The sequence below is a fragment of the Dreissena polymorpha genome, chromosome 13, assembly GCF_020536995.1.
Source record: "Dreissena polymorpha isolate Duluth1 chromosome 13, UMN_Dpol_1.0, whole genome shotgun sequence".
NCBI classification, from domain to species: Eukaryota; Metazoa; Mollusca; class Bivalvia; order Myida; family Dreissenidae; genus Dreissena; species Dreissena polymorpha.
This window is the reverse complement of record NC_068367.1, coordinates 54,035,312-54,051,272: the sequence shown is the minus strand read 5'-3', so window position 1 is coordinate 54,051,272 and position 15,961 is coordinate 54,035,312. Positions and strand designations below refer to the sequence as shown.

General features: G+C 33.7%; 2 protein-coding genes across 2 annotated transcripts in view; one reads left to right on the top strand and one right to left on the bottom strand.

Annotated features, from left to right (window-relative positions):
• The window catches only part of LOC127855811 (uncharacterized), a 184,738-nt gene that overhangs the window by 64,825 nt on the left and 103,952 nt on the right, over window positions 1–15,961 (bottom strand). The window lies entirely within an intron of this gene.
• LOC127855812 (vesicle-trafficking protein SEC22a-like) lies at window positions 1,044–13,592 on the top strand. The gene is made up of 7 exons (XM_052391629.1): window positions 1,044–1,170; window positions 2,375–2,587; window positions 3,500–3,663; window positions 8,232–8,408; window positions 9,108–9,241; window positions 11,830–11,898; window positions 12,377–13,592. Exons 2-7 carry the CDS (start codon window positions 2,403–2,405, stop codon window positions 12,575–12,577), a joined length of 930 nt encoding a protein of 309 aa, XP_052247589.1. The 5' UTR covers window positions 1,044–1,170; window positions 2,375–2,402; the 3' UTR covers window positions 12,578–13,592.

The following is a 15,961-nucleotide window of genomic DNA, read 5'->3' as shown; positions in this document are numbered from 1 at the left end:
ACATGATATCCATGGTAGTACTGGAAGTCTTTTCGTGATTTCGTGTTCAAGTTTTGAACAAAAATCAGCAGAATTTGAAGGCAAGGAAATTCAGAAAAGTCGTTTATCTTTGATTTCTCAGTATAAATCAGTAAATCACTGAAACATACACATTAGTACATGCATGATAGGTAATCTTGGTATTATTTAATTTTAAGAGTATGTGTAACTAACAATACATTCATGTTACTAGGTGTAATGAGCATTCAGTTAAAGAAAATATTTTAAAAACTCAATAGCATGTGAAAACAAACAACACATTTTTTGCACAAGTAACTATTTGCAATGTGAACTAGAACTTAATAATATGATTAACAATTTTCTATTTATTTTTTCAACAACAAAAAACTGAGGTTCCTGTTGACATGCAGTCAGCCAGTAGGGTTATTCAAAATCTACAGCATTACACAAAAAGCTTATTAAAATTTAATACCAAATTAACTTGTTTAAACAGATTTGGAAAAATTGTGTTTATCATGAGTTCTGGGAACAAATTTTTAATTAACATGATCAAAGATCTAAAAGTCACTTTTGAGTTAAGCAGAGATATTCACTGCTGGAATGTGTTCATTTGTGAAAAAAGCAACAGTTTAATTTAATTAATTGAATATTTACAACTATTTCAGATTGAATTTCTTTTGTCTACGGTCTTCGGCAAGCCTGACGGTTTGTTTAGTTTGTTGTCGCCACTGCTATATCTAGTAGACATGAATTTAGTAACATCATATTAGTGCTGGGATGGTCGCACGTCTCAGGAAAAGACAGGAATCAAATGTCCGTGTTGAATCAGTATCAGTATCCTGGGCTTGGCTGTGATCAACCATGTATGTCAGCACTATTTTAAGTCCACAATGTTTTGCAAGCAATATCAGTTCGAAATTTGGAAATGTAAAGGTCCCTGACTGGAAAGGGTAAACTTGAATAAAATTATAAAATTTATAATTACTGATATCGACCGTACTGAGACTGAAACGTCAAGATGAGTCGTTAAATACTCAGATGATATAGACGACAACGAAGTAAATTTAAACGACAAAAACAACAACAACAACAACAACAACAACAATGATGATGACAGTTACACCTCAACAGCTTGAATATTCAACCATATGAACGATTTATTATGTTAAGGTATTTTACGCCGATATGGTCGCTTATTTCTCAGGAATAAATTTGTGTTAATTAATGAGTTTATACATTTTTTTTTGTTAAGCTTCAATCGATGAACGTTCGGACATCGGGTAACTTCGGACAAATGCGTTTGTTTTGAGCAAATACGTGTCTGACTATATGCCACTACGGTTACGCCATCAATTGTGCATCGCTTTTGTTAATGGCGCATCGTTGGCACTTACCAATTTATATTGACAAACCTTAACGGACTTTCCATTGTAATTTTAAAAGCTTAACTTGGTCAAGGTTAGTCAATTTTAATTGCCGCCTTAGAGTCTTTTGATGATTTTTGCTTTGTCAGTTCAGATTTATTCTGAACGCGAATTATTTCAGCTAGGTCCAGGTGTACTCAGTCTGTAGGGACCTTTGGTCATCTACATTATTGCAATATGTTATGACGGTTCAATTGAATATAAAAGCTTAAGGGCTGAAAGTTGTTTACAGAAAAAAAATTGGGAAATAAAACTGAAAGTGTAAAATGCACATAAAATCCCAAATGATGGTGGCTTTTTATTTTCACAATATATATTATATTTAAAAAAAGCAACATATTATGGGAATAATATATACATGCATTCAGGCAATCATGTCTTTTCAAAATCTGAGTTTATTCACCCCAAGACATTATCTACCTTAAAAGCTTACATGACTTTACATTGAAATTAAACCTTTTAATGAAGAGAAAAAATACTTCTTTAATTCAAAATTAACTTTTATTAAGTTGCGCTTAACTATAAAATGGTCAGTTTATCAATGTATTTCAATCTATGAAGATATTCTTGCTTTGTAGTTGATTATTAGGTAATTGTAACTTTTATTTCATTTCATGACAGTTTTTTTTCCATCTTTTCGAAACGGCCTTAGCCCCCTCATTTTAGGAAATGCCACAAAATGTTCAAAATTGCAAAAATTGTAGCGAACTGTAAAAACTGGTGAAAATTGTAGGCGCTTAATTCTTTAAATTGTGAAAATGTGTGTCGCAAACTTCTAAAATTTGTGAAAAACGCCCTTCTTTAAGAAGAAAAAAAAGCCCTGCATGATGTTGTAGCCAGCCATTAATCCCTATTATAACAGTGATTACTTTGATCATCATCTACAACATACATTTAGAAAAGTTCTAAATTTGTTTTGCTCTGCCTGATGTATTTCACAATCATTTCAGGCTTTAAACAACAGTATCCGGCTTGCAGATGATTCACTTTGCAATTGTAAGTCGCAGCACAGATGGACTTGCTCTGGTGGCCAACTCGGACAGTCCCCTGGTGTCCATGCATCCTGGACTGGAAGATGCCCAAAGAAAAATAAAGTTACTCTCTAGAATATCTGCCCGCTTCCCAGACAGATGCAGTCTGTACTGTGGCTCCTATGTTATACAGTAAGAAGTATTGCGCGTAACCACATTTATTCTTGAAAGTTAATGGGACTGATTTATTTTCTTTAGTTGAGTTTTTGTCTGATTGTGTCAAAACTTGGAAAGTAACTGATAACTTATATATTGTTTTACATTGATTTTAATTTAATCATTTGTCTTTTGAATTTAGAATTTAGATGTATCTTGTAAATAATCTAGTAAAATTGGGACTATTATGAAGCTGAAGAAAAGTCTAAAATAAGCATGGGAAATAAAAATACACACAATTTGCAAAGACAAAGAGTATCCCAGTTCCCACTTGGGAGGTGTAAGACTCTTTAAACAATGAATCCAAATTATACAAAATTATATCATGTAGATTCTTAAAATGTACAATAAAATGTTTCTGTGCTGCCACTGTGTTCAAGTGTTTTGGTGTGTGCTGAGAATTAGATATATTTGTCATAGGCAAAAAGCATAAGGAGATTTAATTATCATGGTGTGTTTGAAATTTGCAAGGGCTTTATACTGCATCATTAATGTCACAAAGTACTGTATGGTTCTTGAAATAAAAGACATAACAAGGCTTTTGCAGAGGGAATGGGACAAGGGTCCATCAAGGGGGAGGGGATTTTTTTTACTTCAAATACCTTTCTAGGATGAATTTCAGAATTTAAATGAATTAAAATGATGACTGTCTAACAAATTAAAATATGTACTGCATACATATTGTACAGAATACTTGTTTGACTGAAATTTACTTTTAATCCTATTTCCAATTTTCATCTTTAAATTTGTTTAATAGATGTACTTTTTACGGATGGAGGGGGGGTCAACATTTAAATATAATGAAATAATACAGTACATAATTTATATAGAATAAGTACTATTACTCCAGTTAAGAAATTCTTAAGGTACATTTATCGTTTCTTTCAGTTTCATTACAGCGCTAGATCTGACCCTGCTGGTGCTGTGTGATGTGACCTACCCGCAGGTGCTCGCCTTCTCGTTCCTCTCCGATCTGCAGAAGGAGTTCCTCGTGTTCTTTGACAAGCAGAAAGTCTTGACTGTTCAGAGACCATACTCACTTATTGACTTTGGTAAACTCACCAATGCTCTACCAGTTTAGAAGTAGATAAATATCAATCAAAAACTTACAGGGCTCAACATTAACGGTTGTCCGATTGCCCCTGGCAAGTAAAAGTTGGGTCCGGGCAAGTTATTTTATAATCTAGTTGTCCGTCCAGGCAAGTGCAAAAACTATCCAAAAAAACGTGTGTTTCTGTGGTTAAATAGTACAAATAATCACAAACGATTTGCCTAATGCACGAATGTACCTCGGCGATTGTCGTTTGCGGAAGTTCAAACTAACTATGCATGGTGCGCTTGCATTTCCAAACTTATTTTTAGAAACACCGTAAATGGCTTGGGATTCCAAACATCGGCTTTTATATGCTATTGTGTTTATCTTTTCAGTATTATTCAGTTACAAATAACATCGTTGGTTTTTTCAGTCACTAAGAAAACGACTATAATTATAACTATATAAAAACAACAACAAATAGCTTCGGTACATACATATTTCATATTTTGCGACATACATTTTCAACAATCTTTTACTTTACGTCAATTGATATTTTTGTTACGGTTCACATGTTCAATGTTGTTTACAGAACTGTTAGCAGACGAAAAATGTCTAGTTTATTCAGCTTCGGCTTACAAGTAACTTTAAGTCTGCAAAATCCAATGAAAAATGCACAGAAAAGTGCCAAAAAGTGCGAATTGAAACGAAAACGCAACTTTTTACCATAATGGAAAAATGAGTTTGAATGGTTGAGATATGATGAATCGTTAGGAGCAATGTTTAATAATCAAATATTGGCACAAATCTACATTTAGACTTTAATTAGACTTTAATTACTGTATTAATTTTGTTAAATGTTCAAAAATAAAAAGAGGTTTTGTGGTGTATCATTTTGATCTTTATTAAAACATATGAGGTTTACAGTTAATGGTTTACAGTTAATGTGATATTTCACGTTTGGGAAAGTGGCTTTACGTTCAGGGCAAGTAGATTTTCTAAGTACTTGCCCGGCAGGGCAAGTTGGTTTTTAGGTTAATGTTGAGCCCTGACTTAGTTGACTAACCATGGATTTATTTTATAGAACTAAAGGAAACAAAAAGTGCATGGCTGCTTAAATTAAATAATTTATTACGTCTGCTGCAAAACCATGAAATAACATCAGCAAGGCGTTGCTATGAATATCTGTGTACTTGTTTAGTTTAAACCAACCTATGCAAATGAAGGAGTAAAGTTAATTAAATATAATTATTTTTTTTATTTTCTGTGGGGCTTATAAGAAAATATCAGTGATTTTAAAATGATAAATCACTTTTTTATAATAGTGTAAAATATTGACTTATATCTACCCTTATTAATGTTCAGAAAAAAAGAAAATATGTTGGTAGATTTTCGATTTTAATCCACTAATACATTTTGTTGCCCAACTTGTGAAAATATTAATTTCTCTCATCAGTTATATAATGGATAAACCTGGGCTTAATATGTGATTCTATTTCAGCCATGCAAAGGATTATGGTCGTGCACTATATTTACTGTCAAAACTTCAAAGAAATACTTATTCAACTTCAAAAATATAGTTATTCAATCAAGTTCATACTTTCAGTTTTTATACGCCCGTCTATGACGGGACGTATTATGGTATACCCCGCGTCCGTCCGTCCGTCTGTTAATGCCGTACGCTACGTCAAATATCCTTTGACAGATTTTCTTCAAATTTTAACACAATCTTAATATTGATAAACCCTGATCCCCTTTCGTTTTTGACGGAATTCTGAATTGTCGTTCCAGAGTTATGGGACTTTGTTCGTCAAAATTTCGTGATTTCATTGAATGTCCTACTGTAGCTATATAAAAATGTTAAAGTTGTTATAACTTTGGTATGCTTGGACCTAGAGTCTTGAAACTTGACATGAAGGTTGGCCAGAACTAGTAAGTAACCACTGGACATTTCAAGGTCATTCATTTGAAGGTCAAGGTCACTGTGACCTTGAATGTAAAAATGTTAAAGTTGTTATAACTTTGGTATGCTTGGACCTAGAGTCTTGAAACTTGACATGAAGGTTGGCCAGAACTAGTAAGTAACCCCTGGACATTTCAAGGTCATTCATTTGAAGGTCAAGGTCACTGTGACCTTGAATGTAAAAATGTTAAAGTTCTTATTTCATGTTATAACTTTGGTATGCTTGTACCTAGAGTCTTCAAACTTGAAATAAAGATTGGCCAGTACTAGAAGATGACCACTGGTCATTTCAATGTCATTCATTTGAAGGTCAAGGTCACTGTGACCTTAAATGTTAAAATGTTAAAATTGTTATAACTTTGGTATGCTTGGACATAGAGTCTTCAAACTTGACATGAAGGTTTGCAAGCACACTTAGATGACCACTGGTCATTTCAAGGTCATTCATTCTAAGGTCAAGGTCACTGTGACCTTAAATGTTATTGTTGTTCATGTATCCTACAGTAGCTCAAATATCCCCCGATGGATTTTTTATACGCCCGTCTATGACGGGACGTATTATGGTATACCCCGCGTCCGTCTGTCCGTCCGTCCGTCCGTCCGTCTGTTAATGTCGTACGCTACGTCAAATATCCTTTGACAGATTTTCTTCAAATTTTAACACAATCTTAATATTGATAAACCCTGATCCCCTTTCGTTTTTGACGGAATTCTGAATTGTCGTTCCAGAGTTATGGGACTTTGTTCGTCAAAATTTCGTGATTTCATTGAATGTCCTACTGTAGCTCAAATATCCTTCGATGGATTTTTTTCAAATTTCAACACAATCTTAATATTGATAAACCCTGATCCCCTTTCGTTTTTGACGGAATTCTGAATTGTCGTTCCAGAGTTATGGGACTTTGTTCGTCAAAATTTCGTGATTTCCATGCTCATGTAATTATAAAATAAACCATGTATTCAAATACAAATAAACTGAAGTAAAAAATGATTCAAAGGGTTATTTATTACCTTACTACTTCATTGGCGAACGACGGGCGTATCATGCGCTCATGGCGCAGCTTTTATTAAAATATACCGTAAAAAAGGCTTGAAAACAAGAGCATAGACTACAATTCTTTATGAATATAAGAAGAACTAATAACATTATTAGTATTTTGCATTTATGTTTGCAGTGTTGTATAATTTTATAACAACACTTATGCAATAAAAAATGTGCTGTATAATTCCATTTTCCCACAACACTTTCAGATATTGAGCAAATTTTTGGTATGTTAGTCTACCTACATGACTTACAGATGAAGTGTGAAAATTCGTTCCGGCCCCTTGATTTTTGGCAACATTATGGGCCTTGGACTTTTCTCTATAATAACCATTTTCCGGAGTTTTTATGTCCCCCACTATAGTAGTGGAGGACATATTGTTTTTGCCCTGTCTGTTGGTTGGTTGGTCTGTTTGCGCCAACTTTAACATTTTGCAATAACTTTTGCTATATTGAATATAGCAACTTGATATTTGGCATGCATGTGTATCTCATGGAGCTGCACATTTTGAGTGGTGAAAGGTCAAGGTCATCCTTCAAGGTCAAATATATGTGGCCAAAATCGCTCATTTTATGAATACTTTTGCAATATTGAAGATAGCAACTTGATATTTGGCATGCATGTGTATCTCATGGAGCTGCACATTTTGAGTGGTGAAAGGTCAAGGTCATCCTTCAAGGTCATAGGTCAAATATATGTGGCCCAAATCGCTTATTTTATGAATACTTTTGCAATATTGAAGATAGCAACTTGATATTTGGCATGCATGTGTAACTTATGGAGCTGCATATTTTGAGTGGTGAAAGGTCAAGGTCATCCTTCAAGGATAGAGGTCAAATATATGTGGCCCAAATCGCTTATTTTATGAATACTTTTGCAATACTGAAGATAGCAACTTGATATTTGGCATGCATGTGTATCTCATGGAGCTGCACATTTTGAGTGGTGAAAGGTCAAGGTCATCCTTCTAGGTCAAATATATGGGTCAAAATTGCTCATGTAATGTAACTTCTGCAATATTGAAGCAAGCAATTTTATATTTGATATGCATGTGTATCTCATGGAGCTGCACATTTTGAGTGGTGAAAGGTCAAGGTCATCCTTCAAGGTCAAACGTCATATAGGGGGACATTGTGTTTCACAAACACGTCTTGTTTTATGCTACGCTTTCAGGTATTGAGCAGATTTTTGGTTTCTGAGTGGACCTACATTACCTTTAGCTTAAATGTGAAATTCGTTTCAGTGCATGGATTTTTGAAAAATTATGGGCAGTAGACTTTTTTCTCTCTAAAATAGCTATAGACCCATAGTGGTGATTTCTGATGATAAAATGTAGTTGGACATTCTCATTTTTTGTTAAACAATGACACTGCTATTCCCCTGAAAAGGTATTTTCCAGTCTTTTTGTAAATTTGGTACATGTAAACATCATATTTTGAAAGATCAAGCTTGTTTACCATTGTATAATACCAGTACCTAATTAATCAGGTTTTAAAACAAAGTTGAAATTGCATGTTGCTCATGTTTTAAAATGTGAAATTGTCCAGTATTATTACTTACTTCAGTATTCAAATATTTCAGATATTCCTCTGCAGAGACTCAAACACAGATATAACAACCCACGGTCATTAAATACAAAAGTGAATCTACAGGTACTCAGTGAGGAATTGCGTCTGCGACCTCCATACGTTCTGTGTGAAGAAGAGCTCAGACCAGGTTATGGGCAGAGGTCAAATAATGAGGTCACGACAACGGCAGGTAAGTAACCGATATTTCCTGTCTCCCCCTCACACCCACACACACAAAGTGGGACTGCTTTGGGGGGCATTTATGATTGCCAAGTGTTTGTCTGTCAGAAATAAACCTGTGGGTAAATTTTCATTAAGGTCACACTACTGGACATTTGAATGATAAGATGTTGTAAATGAATTCCATGTTGTCTGTCTATTTGGTAGATACTCAAGAACAAAACAACAATGTAATTTTCTCATATGCAGCGTCTAACTGAAATACATTTTTAGCTCACCTGAGCACAATGTGCTCATGGTAAGCTTTTTTAACCGCCTTTTGTCTGTCATGTGTTGTGTGTCTTGCGGCATCAACATATGCCTTGTTAACATGCTAAAGGTCACATTTATTGTCCGATCTGTATGAAATTTGGTCTGAAGATATGCGCCAATAATATCTTGAACGAGTTCAAAAATGGTTCCAGTAGGTTGAAAAACATGGCCACCAAGGGGGCGGGGCATTTTTCCCTATATGACTATGGTAAAACCTTGAATTTATCTTTTCTAGTCTTTATAAGTCAACACTTTTCAATATATAGTCTTAACAATGCAGATACCATTTTGCAGGAATGTTGTTTAAACATAGGAAATATAAAAACTATCAACATTTTGACAGTATGTGAATGCATACTACTATGTCAGGTAATAATAAAATCCCTGCCTCTTTCAGCCTCGCCATTCATGCGTTACCTCCCTTTGCACTTTGTCGGGATTGTCTCCCTTTCATTGAGCTGCTTCTGCGCCCTGTTGAACTTCACCAGAGCGGTCCACATCATCAACGACACTCATGCTCACATTGGCCAGGTATTACTATGATACTATCAATGTATTATCATCAACGACACTCATGCTCACATTGGCCAGGTATTACTATGATACTATCAATGTATTATCATCAACGACACTCATGCTCACATTGGCCAGGTATTACTATGATACTATCAATGTATTATCATCAACGACACTCATGCTCACATTGGCCAGGTATTAAGATGATACTATCAATGTATTATTTTGCCCAAAATTACAGCCTCTTACAAGCTGTTTCTGAATGGAAGAAAGTAACATTTATTCTTAAAAAATGTGACTTAAATTTCCCAAAAAAGATGCCAAACTGTTCCAATAAATTCTATATTAGTTTACTGAGTTTATTTTTATACAGCAATATATTTATGCAGAATTTTACAATAAAAATTTAAAAACGCAGTTAAACATTCACTTATATCCAATCTCATAGATTATTGCGCAATTTTCCCAATCCAAAAAGCACATTCTGCAAAATATAAAGAAAATAAGAAATTATGGAAAGGATAGTCTGTGGAAATTATTTTGTTATGTTTAACCGTTGTGTCTAGTCAATGTATAGGTCAGGCATTTAATGCACATTAAAAGAGAACAAAAACAGTCAATAAATGTTTGTGTTAACTTTTGTGTCATTTACACTAAAATAGATTATGCATTAGTTGTAACATGTGGATTAATTAAGTGCAAATCTGGTTGTAAAGTTTAACTGCTGTGTCTAGTCAACTTGGTTGCTAGGTCAAGAATAAAAATGTAGATTAAAAGAGAACAAACAAGAATGGTCTGTAAATTCTTACGTGAACTTTTGCATCCTTTGAACTTATAGATAAGGCACCATTACTCGTACATTAAGAAAGTATGAAATGAATGACTATGTCTATGAATTCTTTATAATGCAAACTATTGCATCTTTTCAACTAAAAGATCAAGTATTTATTGAAGAAAGAATGAAAAACAATTTTTAATGTATAAAATGCCATATGGATGGCATCGAATACCTATAACAGTACTCGAATATTCGCAAATCCATTCAATTGAATATTCGCATATAACAGTTGGAATGTTTAAATTTCTGTGCTTTGTAAGTTATAAACGTTTGCTTATTACTTACAAGGTTCTTGTGTTTGTTAATTTTGCTATCGAATTATCCTATTACTGGATTAATACTGTCGGCTAGTACTATGGCCGATCATGAAATCGAGCACAAATACAAACAATTTGTCATAGAATGTTATTTTCATTTGAAATTGTATAATGAGGATAACATTTATAAAAGTTTATGAAAAGGAACATTTGAATAAGTCATGGAAAATACATCACAAAGCCTTTCAGTGATTCTCAGAATTTAAATTTAATCCTTTATCACAGCGTTAAACAATCGCTCCGTATTGTTTTTAACGAAAAATTATCTTTTTAATAAGTATTTTTTGTTCAATCGCACATGTATATCATTTGTCAAATTTGAGTAATTCACACATTGTAATGTCTGTTTAAACTGTGATCATAGAGGATTATTCGCCAGTCATTTTAAAAACAGAACAGCTGCTTTAATTTGAGTCCTTAATTGGCACCTAATTGACAAACAATAGTTGATTTTTTGAGCGTGTATATTGCAATTGCACAATCGATGCTGATCCACGCTATCAGTTTCACACGAAGACCATCACATCAAACATGTTTATCCCAATTGATTTTGGTTGGCAATTTAAAAGCGGCTTGCAGGTAAATAAATAATAGGACAAATGTGTTTGAAACAGTAAACTTGCGAATATTCCAATGCCAATTCTGTTATTCGGATACTGACCATTCAATGGAATATTCAAATAATTTTGCCTTCCCTAGTATAAATCTTTGCCTTGAATACGTACTATTAACTTGCAGGTCTAGTATGAGTTGTTGAAAAAAACACTTATATTGTTGGATGTTTATTTATATTTTTATATGATAAATTATTTATTCTTCATCATTTCCCTTGCTTCCATACATTCTCAAGTCACTGCTCATTTAGAAATACACATACTTTTGCGCTTATAGCATATATTTATCTTGCAAACTAAACAGTATTATAATCTTGTTAAAAGTCTCAAGTTGCTGTGCATGTTAGTCCATATAAGTTAAGCTAATAGTGTCAACTATTCTGTACATTTGGACAATAAAAAAATACCCTTATGAATCAAAATTCCTGGCTTCTTATCTGTTGACTTAACCCGTTCCCACTCAGAGGCAAAGTGAAAATGGCTATGTGCAAACAGCATAAAACCAGAACAGCCTGCGAGTAACTTACAGTCTGTTCAGGTTTTATGCTGTTTGCTGCTCATCATTATCTAAGGGTTGGAAATGAAGCCTTTAACACTTGAATATATTAAGAAAAGATTTTAATTTAATTTGATTTTCTAAAGAACTTCAAATGTGTCAAAGTGCGTTTCTGAGTGGTAAAGCGTTAAATACAGATTGCAGTCAAAATGAAATTGTCCTTGTTTAAGTTATGCCTGATATTTTTGGGGGAATTATTTGGTATTTATATTATGCTTTTTGAATGGAGACATATTTGCCTTTATAGTATTAAATATATTATATCTTTTAATTAACAGGAATTTGATACGGAACATTACCAAACAGGGGCCACATTTTTCGTTTGCTGTTTCTTGTCATTATATCAGGTAATGTTTGAACTACTTTCCTTTCCCAATGGTTGTAAGTTTCAAGTCAGCATAAATCTGTATCATTGAAAATTTGTGTACAGTTTTCATTGCAATTCTTTTTGAAAATGTAAAGTCTGAAGGAGTAACATATTTAAATCCTAGTTAACATTACATATGTATAGATTGTATTTAAGTATGGCTTGTCTTTGAACAACATTTTTCCACTGTTTGTAAAATTGTACTTTTAATGTTCAATATCCGTAGCAACAGACACCGAAAGAATAAAAAAATGCAGCTAGAAGCCCCATAATTAAATTAGCTTCTCGCTAAAAGGAATCCAAACAAAAGCACCAAATAACACCAAAATAAAATTAGCTACCGGCTCCAAACAAAAGCACCAAGAAACACCATAATAAAATTTGCTACCCGCTAAAATGAATCCAAACAAAAGCAACAAGAAACACGAGTATAAAATATACAGACAAATTCATTTCAGTCGTATCTTATATGCTACCCGCACAAGAGACGAAAGGCCCTGGCGTGTGCAACGCTAGGAAGTATATGTGTGTGTCAGCTGTACCTTTATGAGCATCGAAGCATCTTTGGGCTAATTTTCCATGTCACGGTTGCATGCTACGGAACTTTTGTCATCATCACGCGCCAGATGCAGTCTAAATTGCCACAGTATACTTTATGATAGCTTCGCTAGAGAGTTTTGTACGATATGTGACATTGTTTTAAGTTCACCTCAGCAAAAAGTGCTCAAGGTGAGTGATTGTAGTCAGTAAATATCCAGGGAAGTGTGTTTGAATTTAAAGCTTTTTACCATTTTAGATACCACATTTTTGTGTAAATCTTGATCAAACATAATCAGAATGTTATCTCAATATTATCTACTCAAAGTTTGGATCTTAGTTAAGTGGGGAAAAAACTATGTTATCATGTCATATCTTAGGAAAACCTTGTTACCACTCTAGAGGTCACATATAATACAGAATTCTTATGAAACTTACCCAGAATATTTATCTTGACAATATATATCCCGGTACCTTGGTCAGGTTTGAATCTGTATCGACCATCGCAAATATAAAGCCAAGAGTGTAAAACTTCGAATAAAGTGGTCAGAATGTCTCATCTGAGAATAATTATCTAGGTCAAGGTCAATCTGGGTCCAAAAGGTCAAAATCTAAGTGAATCAATAAAATCTTGTAAAGACCTGGTCATGATTCTAGAAGCAACGTTTATGACTCAATATTGATGAGACTTGGTCAAAATGTTTATCTTGACAATATCCAAGCCAGCTTTTAATCTGTGTCAAGAGGTATCAAAAGCTAGGTCAACAGGTCAAATCGTAGAAAAACCTTGGTACTACTCTGGATGCCACATATATGGCTCAATCTGGATGACTGTTTTTTGCAATGTTTATCTTGTCAATATATATCCCCAGAACTATGGTCATGTTTGAATCTGAATCATGTGGGGTCATAACTAAGTCATCAGGTTCAAGCTAAGAAAAAACCTCATAAACACCCTTAACATAGCCTGAATGTCCTTCTTAAACATACTTTGGCCAAGTTTAAACCAAGGTCTCATGAGGTGAAATACAAGATCGTTAGATCAAATCTTTGACAATTGACAATTTTTTACCTTGATTGTCCTTTTGTACATATTTTATTCTTGGTGTTTTGCTATTGTAGCCAAATGTATATAAAATTACCCAGGGCTATAGATAACTTTTGGGTATATTGGGTAATTCACCCCCTGTTTTTGACAACAATTGGGTTTTTGTAAATTCAATAGAGTTTTAGCAAAAATTTTCACCCCCTACTTTTGAGCTTAATTGGGTTTTTCATCCCCAGTTTTTTAACTCAATTGGGTAATTTAGGGAATGACATATATAATATAATGAAAATCTACTAAGGTTACTAAATTATTTATACTTAATTACAAATGGAATTCAAAAAGGTACCTGTACATAACAACAAACAATTACTGAATTTCTGATCAAAGTTCATTCATTTTTGAGTTGAATAAGACCGAGTTCGTGAAAATCGCTGCACAATTGATGAAGTTATGGCTGTTCAAAGTGATGCACCCGTTTTCGGGTCATTTTGAGTTGAATACCTTGAAAATGAAAGTAGAAATCGGACGGGTCTACGAATAGTTACAATAATACCCCAAAGATTGATAATCGCTGGAAAGACTGCCTTCTTTACTTCATAAGACGGCATATAAACTATCCGATACATTTTTGTACCGAAAACATAAGCCCGGTGTTTGTAAGAATTGTGTTGCGTCACGCAAGGTTTTTTACGGGAATTACGTTATTAAATTTGTATTTGCGTTTTTGTACGCTTTATTTTGAGTTTAATTAAGTTTTTGGTTATTTTAATTGCGTAATAACGCAAATACGCTTGTTATCTATAGCCCTGAAATTACCACATTATTATATATTCAAGATATTGTTTTTCACAAACAATATGTGATATTGTTTTAAATATTCAGTCTTGATGGTGGTTGTTTGACCAGATTATTTTATTGACATTGTCTTTTTTGGTAGAAGTTTAGTAAAAGTTGATTTCATGCTTCTTACCCTTTGTTTGCCTCAAGCTCTTGTTGTTGATGTTTGAAATAACGCTTTGTCATGTTCTTATATTTTCTTCATTGGTAAAGCTTTCAACTATGACGATTTTAACTTTGTATAATATATAAACATTATAATATATTATTTACCAGGAATTTTAAATCACATTTGTACACTTGTGTTTCTGCCTGTGATAGAAAGTATTTGTATTTTATGCTTTTAAATGGTTCCAAAGAGAGCCAAAATAAACAAATACGCAATTAACAATAATTAAAATGTCAGGTAGTTTTATTTGATAAGTTATCAAGTAGAACTGTTCCTCTCTGAAAGATACATTTAGAATTTGTATTTGTTTGTTTTTGGCTTTAACGCTTTATAGCATCACTGGAAATTGAGCCATTTATGTGAGTCGAGTTCTGAGAAATAATGGCATAATGCATGTGCGTTAAGTGTTGTCCCAGATTAGCCTGTGCAGTCTGCACAGGCTAATCAGGGACGACACTTTCCGTTTTTATGATGTTTTCTGTTTAAAGAAAGTTTCTTCTTAGCAAAAATCTAGTTTAGGAGGAAAGTGTCGTCCCTGATTAGCCTGTACAGATTGCACAGGCTAATTTGGGACGACACTTTACGCACATGCATTATGCCCAGTTTTCATGAGTTCTCCCATTTAATGATATCCAGTTTCTTATGTCAAAAATAAAGAGTTGAAGGTTTCTAGTCATTTCTATTTTTTCATAATAACCTTAAAAAGGGATTTCCATGTATATGAATTTGTTTCAATTATGTTATGTACATACTTTTGAATAAGATTTTTTTTTCAACTTTAGGTACAAGATAATGTAATAAGGTAATAAGATATATGTTATTGTTGCAATAGAGTTGTAAACCAGTCTGCCTTACTTTGTGATATTCAGTTTGCATATTTGAAGGATATGTTTGATTGTTCATATCGAAATCATTTTCTTCTGCAAAGGCATAAACTGTTACATCTATTTGTATGTTATCATTTTATCTACTCTGTAAAATTGCGTTTGCATTATCTTTTCTTTCCATATATGTTTATTCTTACTCAAAGGACGAAAAATAAAATTGATGGCCATAATTATGCGAGTCTCTCTATATATAATTTTAGCGCACAATGAGCTCATGATGATCGCCTTTTGTCCTTCGCGAGTCGTGCGACCTCAACATTTGCCTTGTTAATACACTAAAGGCCACATTTATTGTCCGGATCTTCATGAAATTCGGTCAGAAGATTTATGCCATTTAATATTGGATGAGTTCGAAATTGGTTCTGGTTGGTTGAAAAACATGGCCGCCCTGGGGCGGGGTATTTTTCCTTATATGGCTGTAGTAAAACCTTGTTAACACTCTAGAATTTGTTGTCCGATCATCATGAAACTTGGTCAGAAGACTTGTCCCAATTATGTCTTGGAAGAGTATTAAAATTGTTCCGGTTGGTTAAAAAACATGGGCACCAGGGGGGCGGGGCATTTT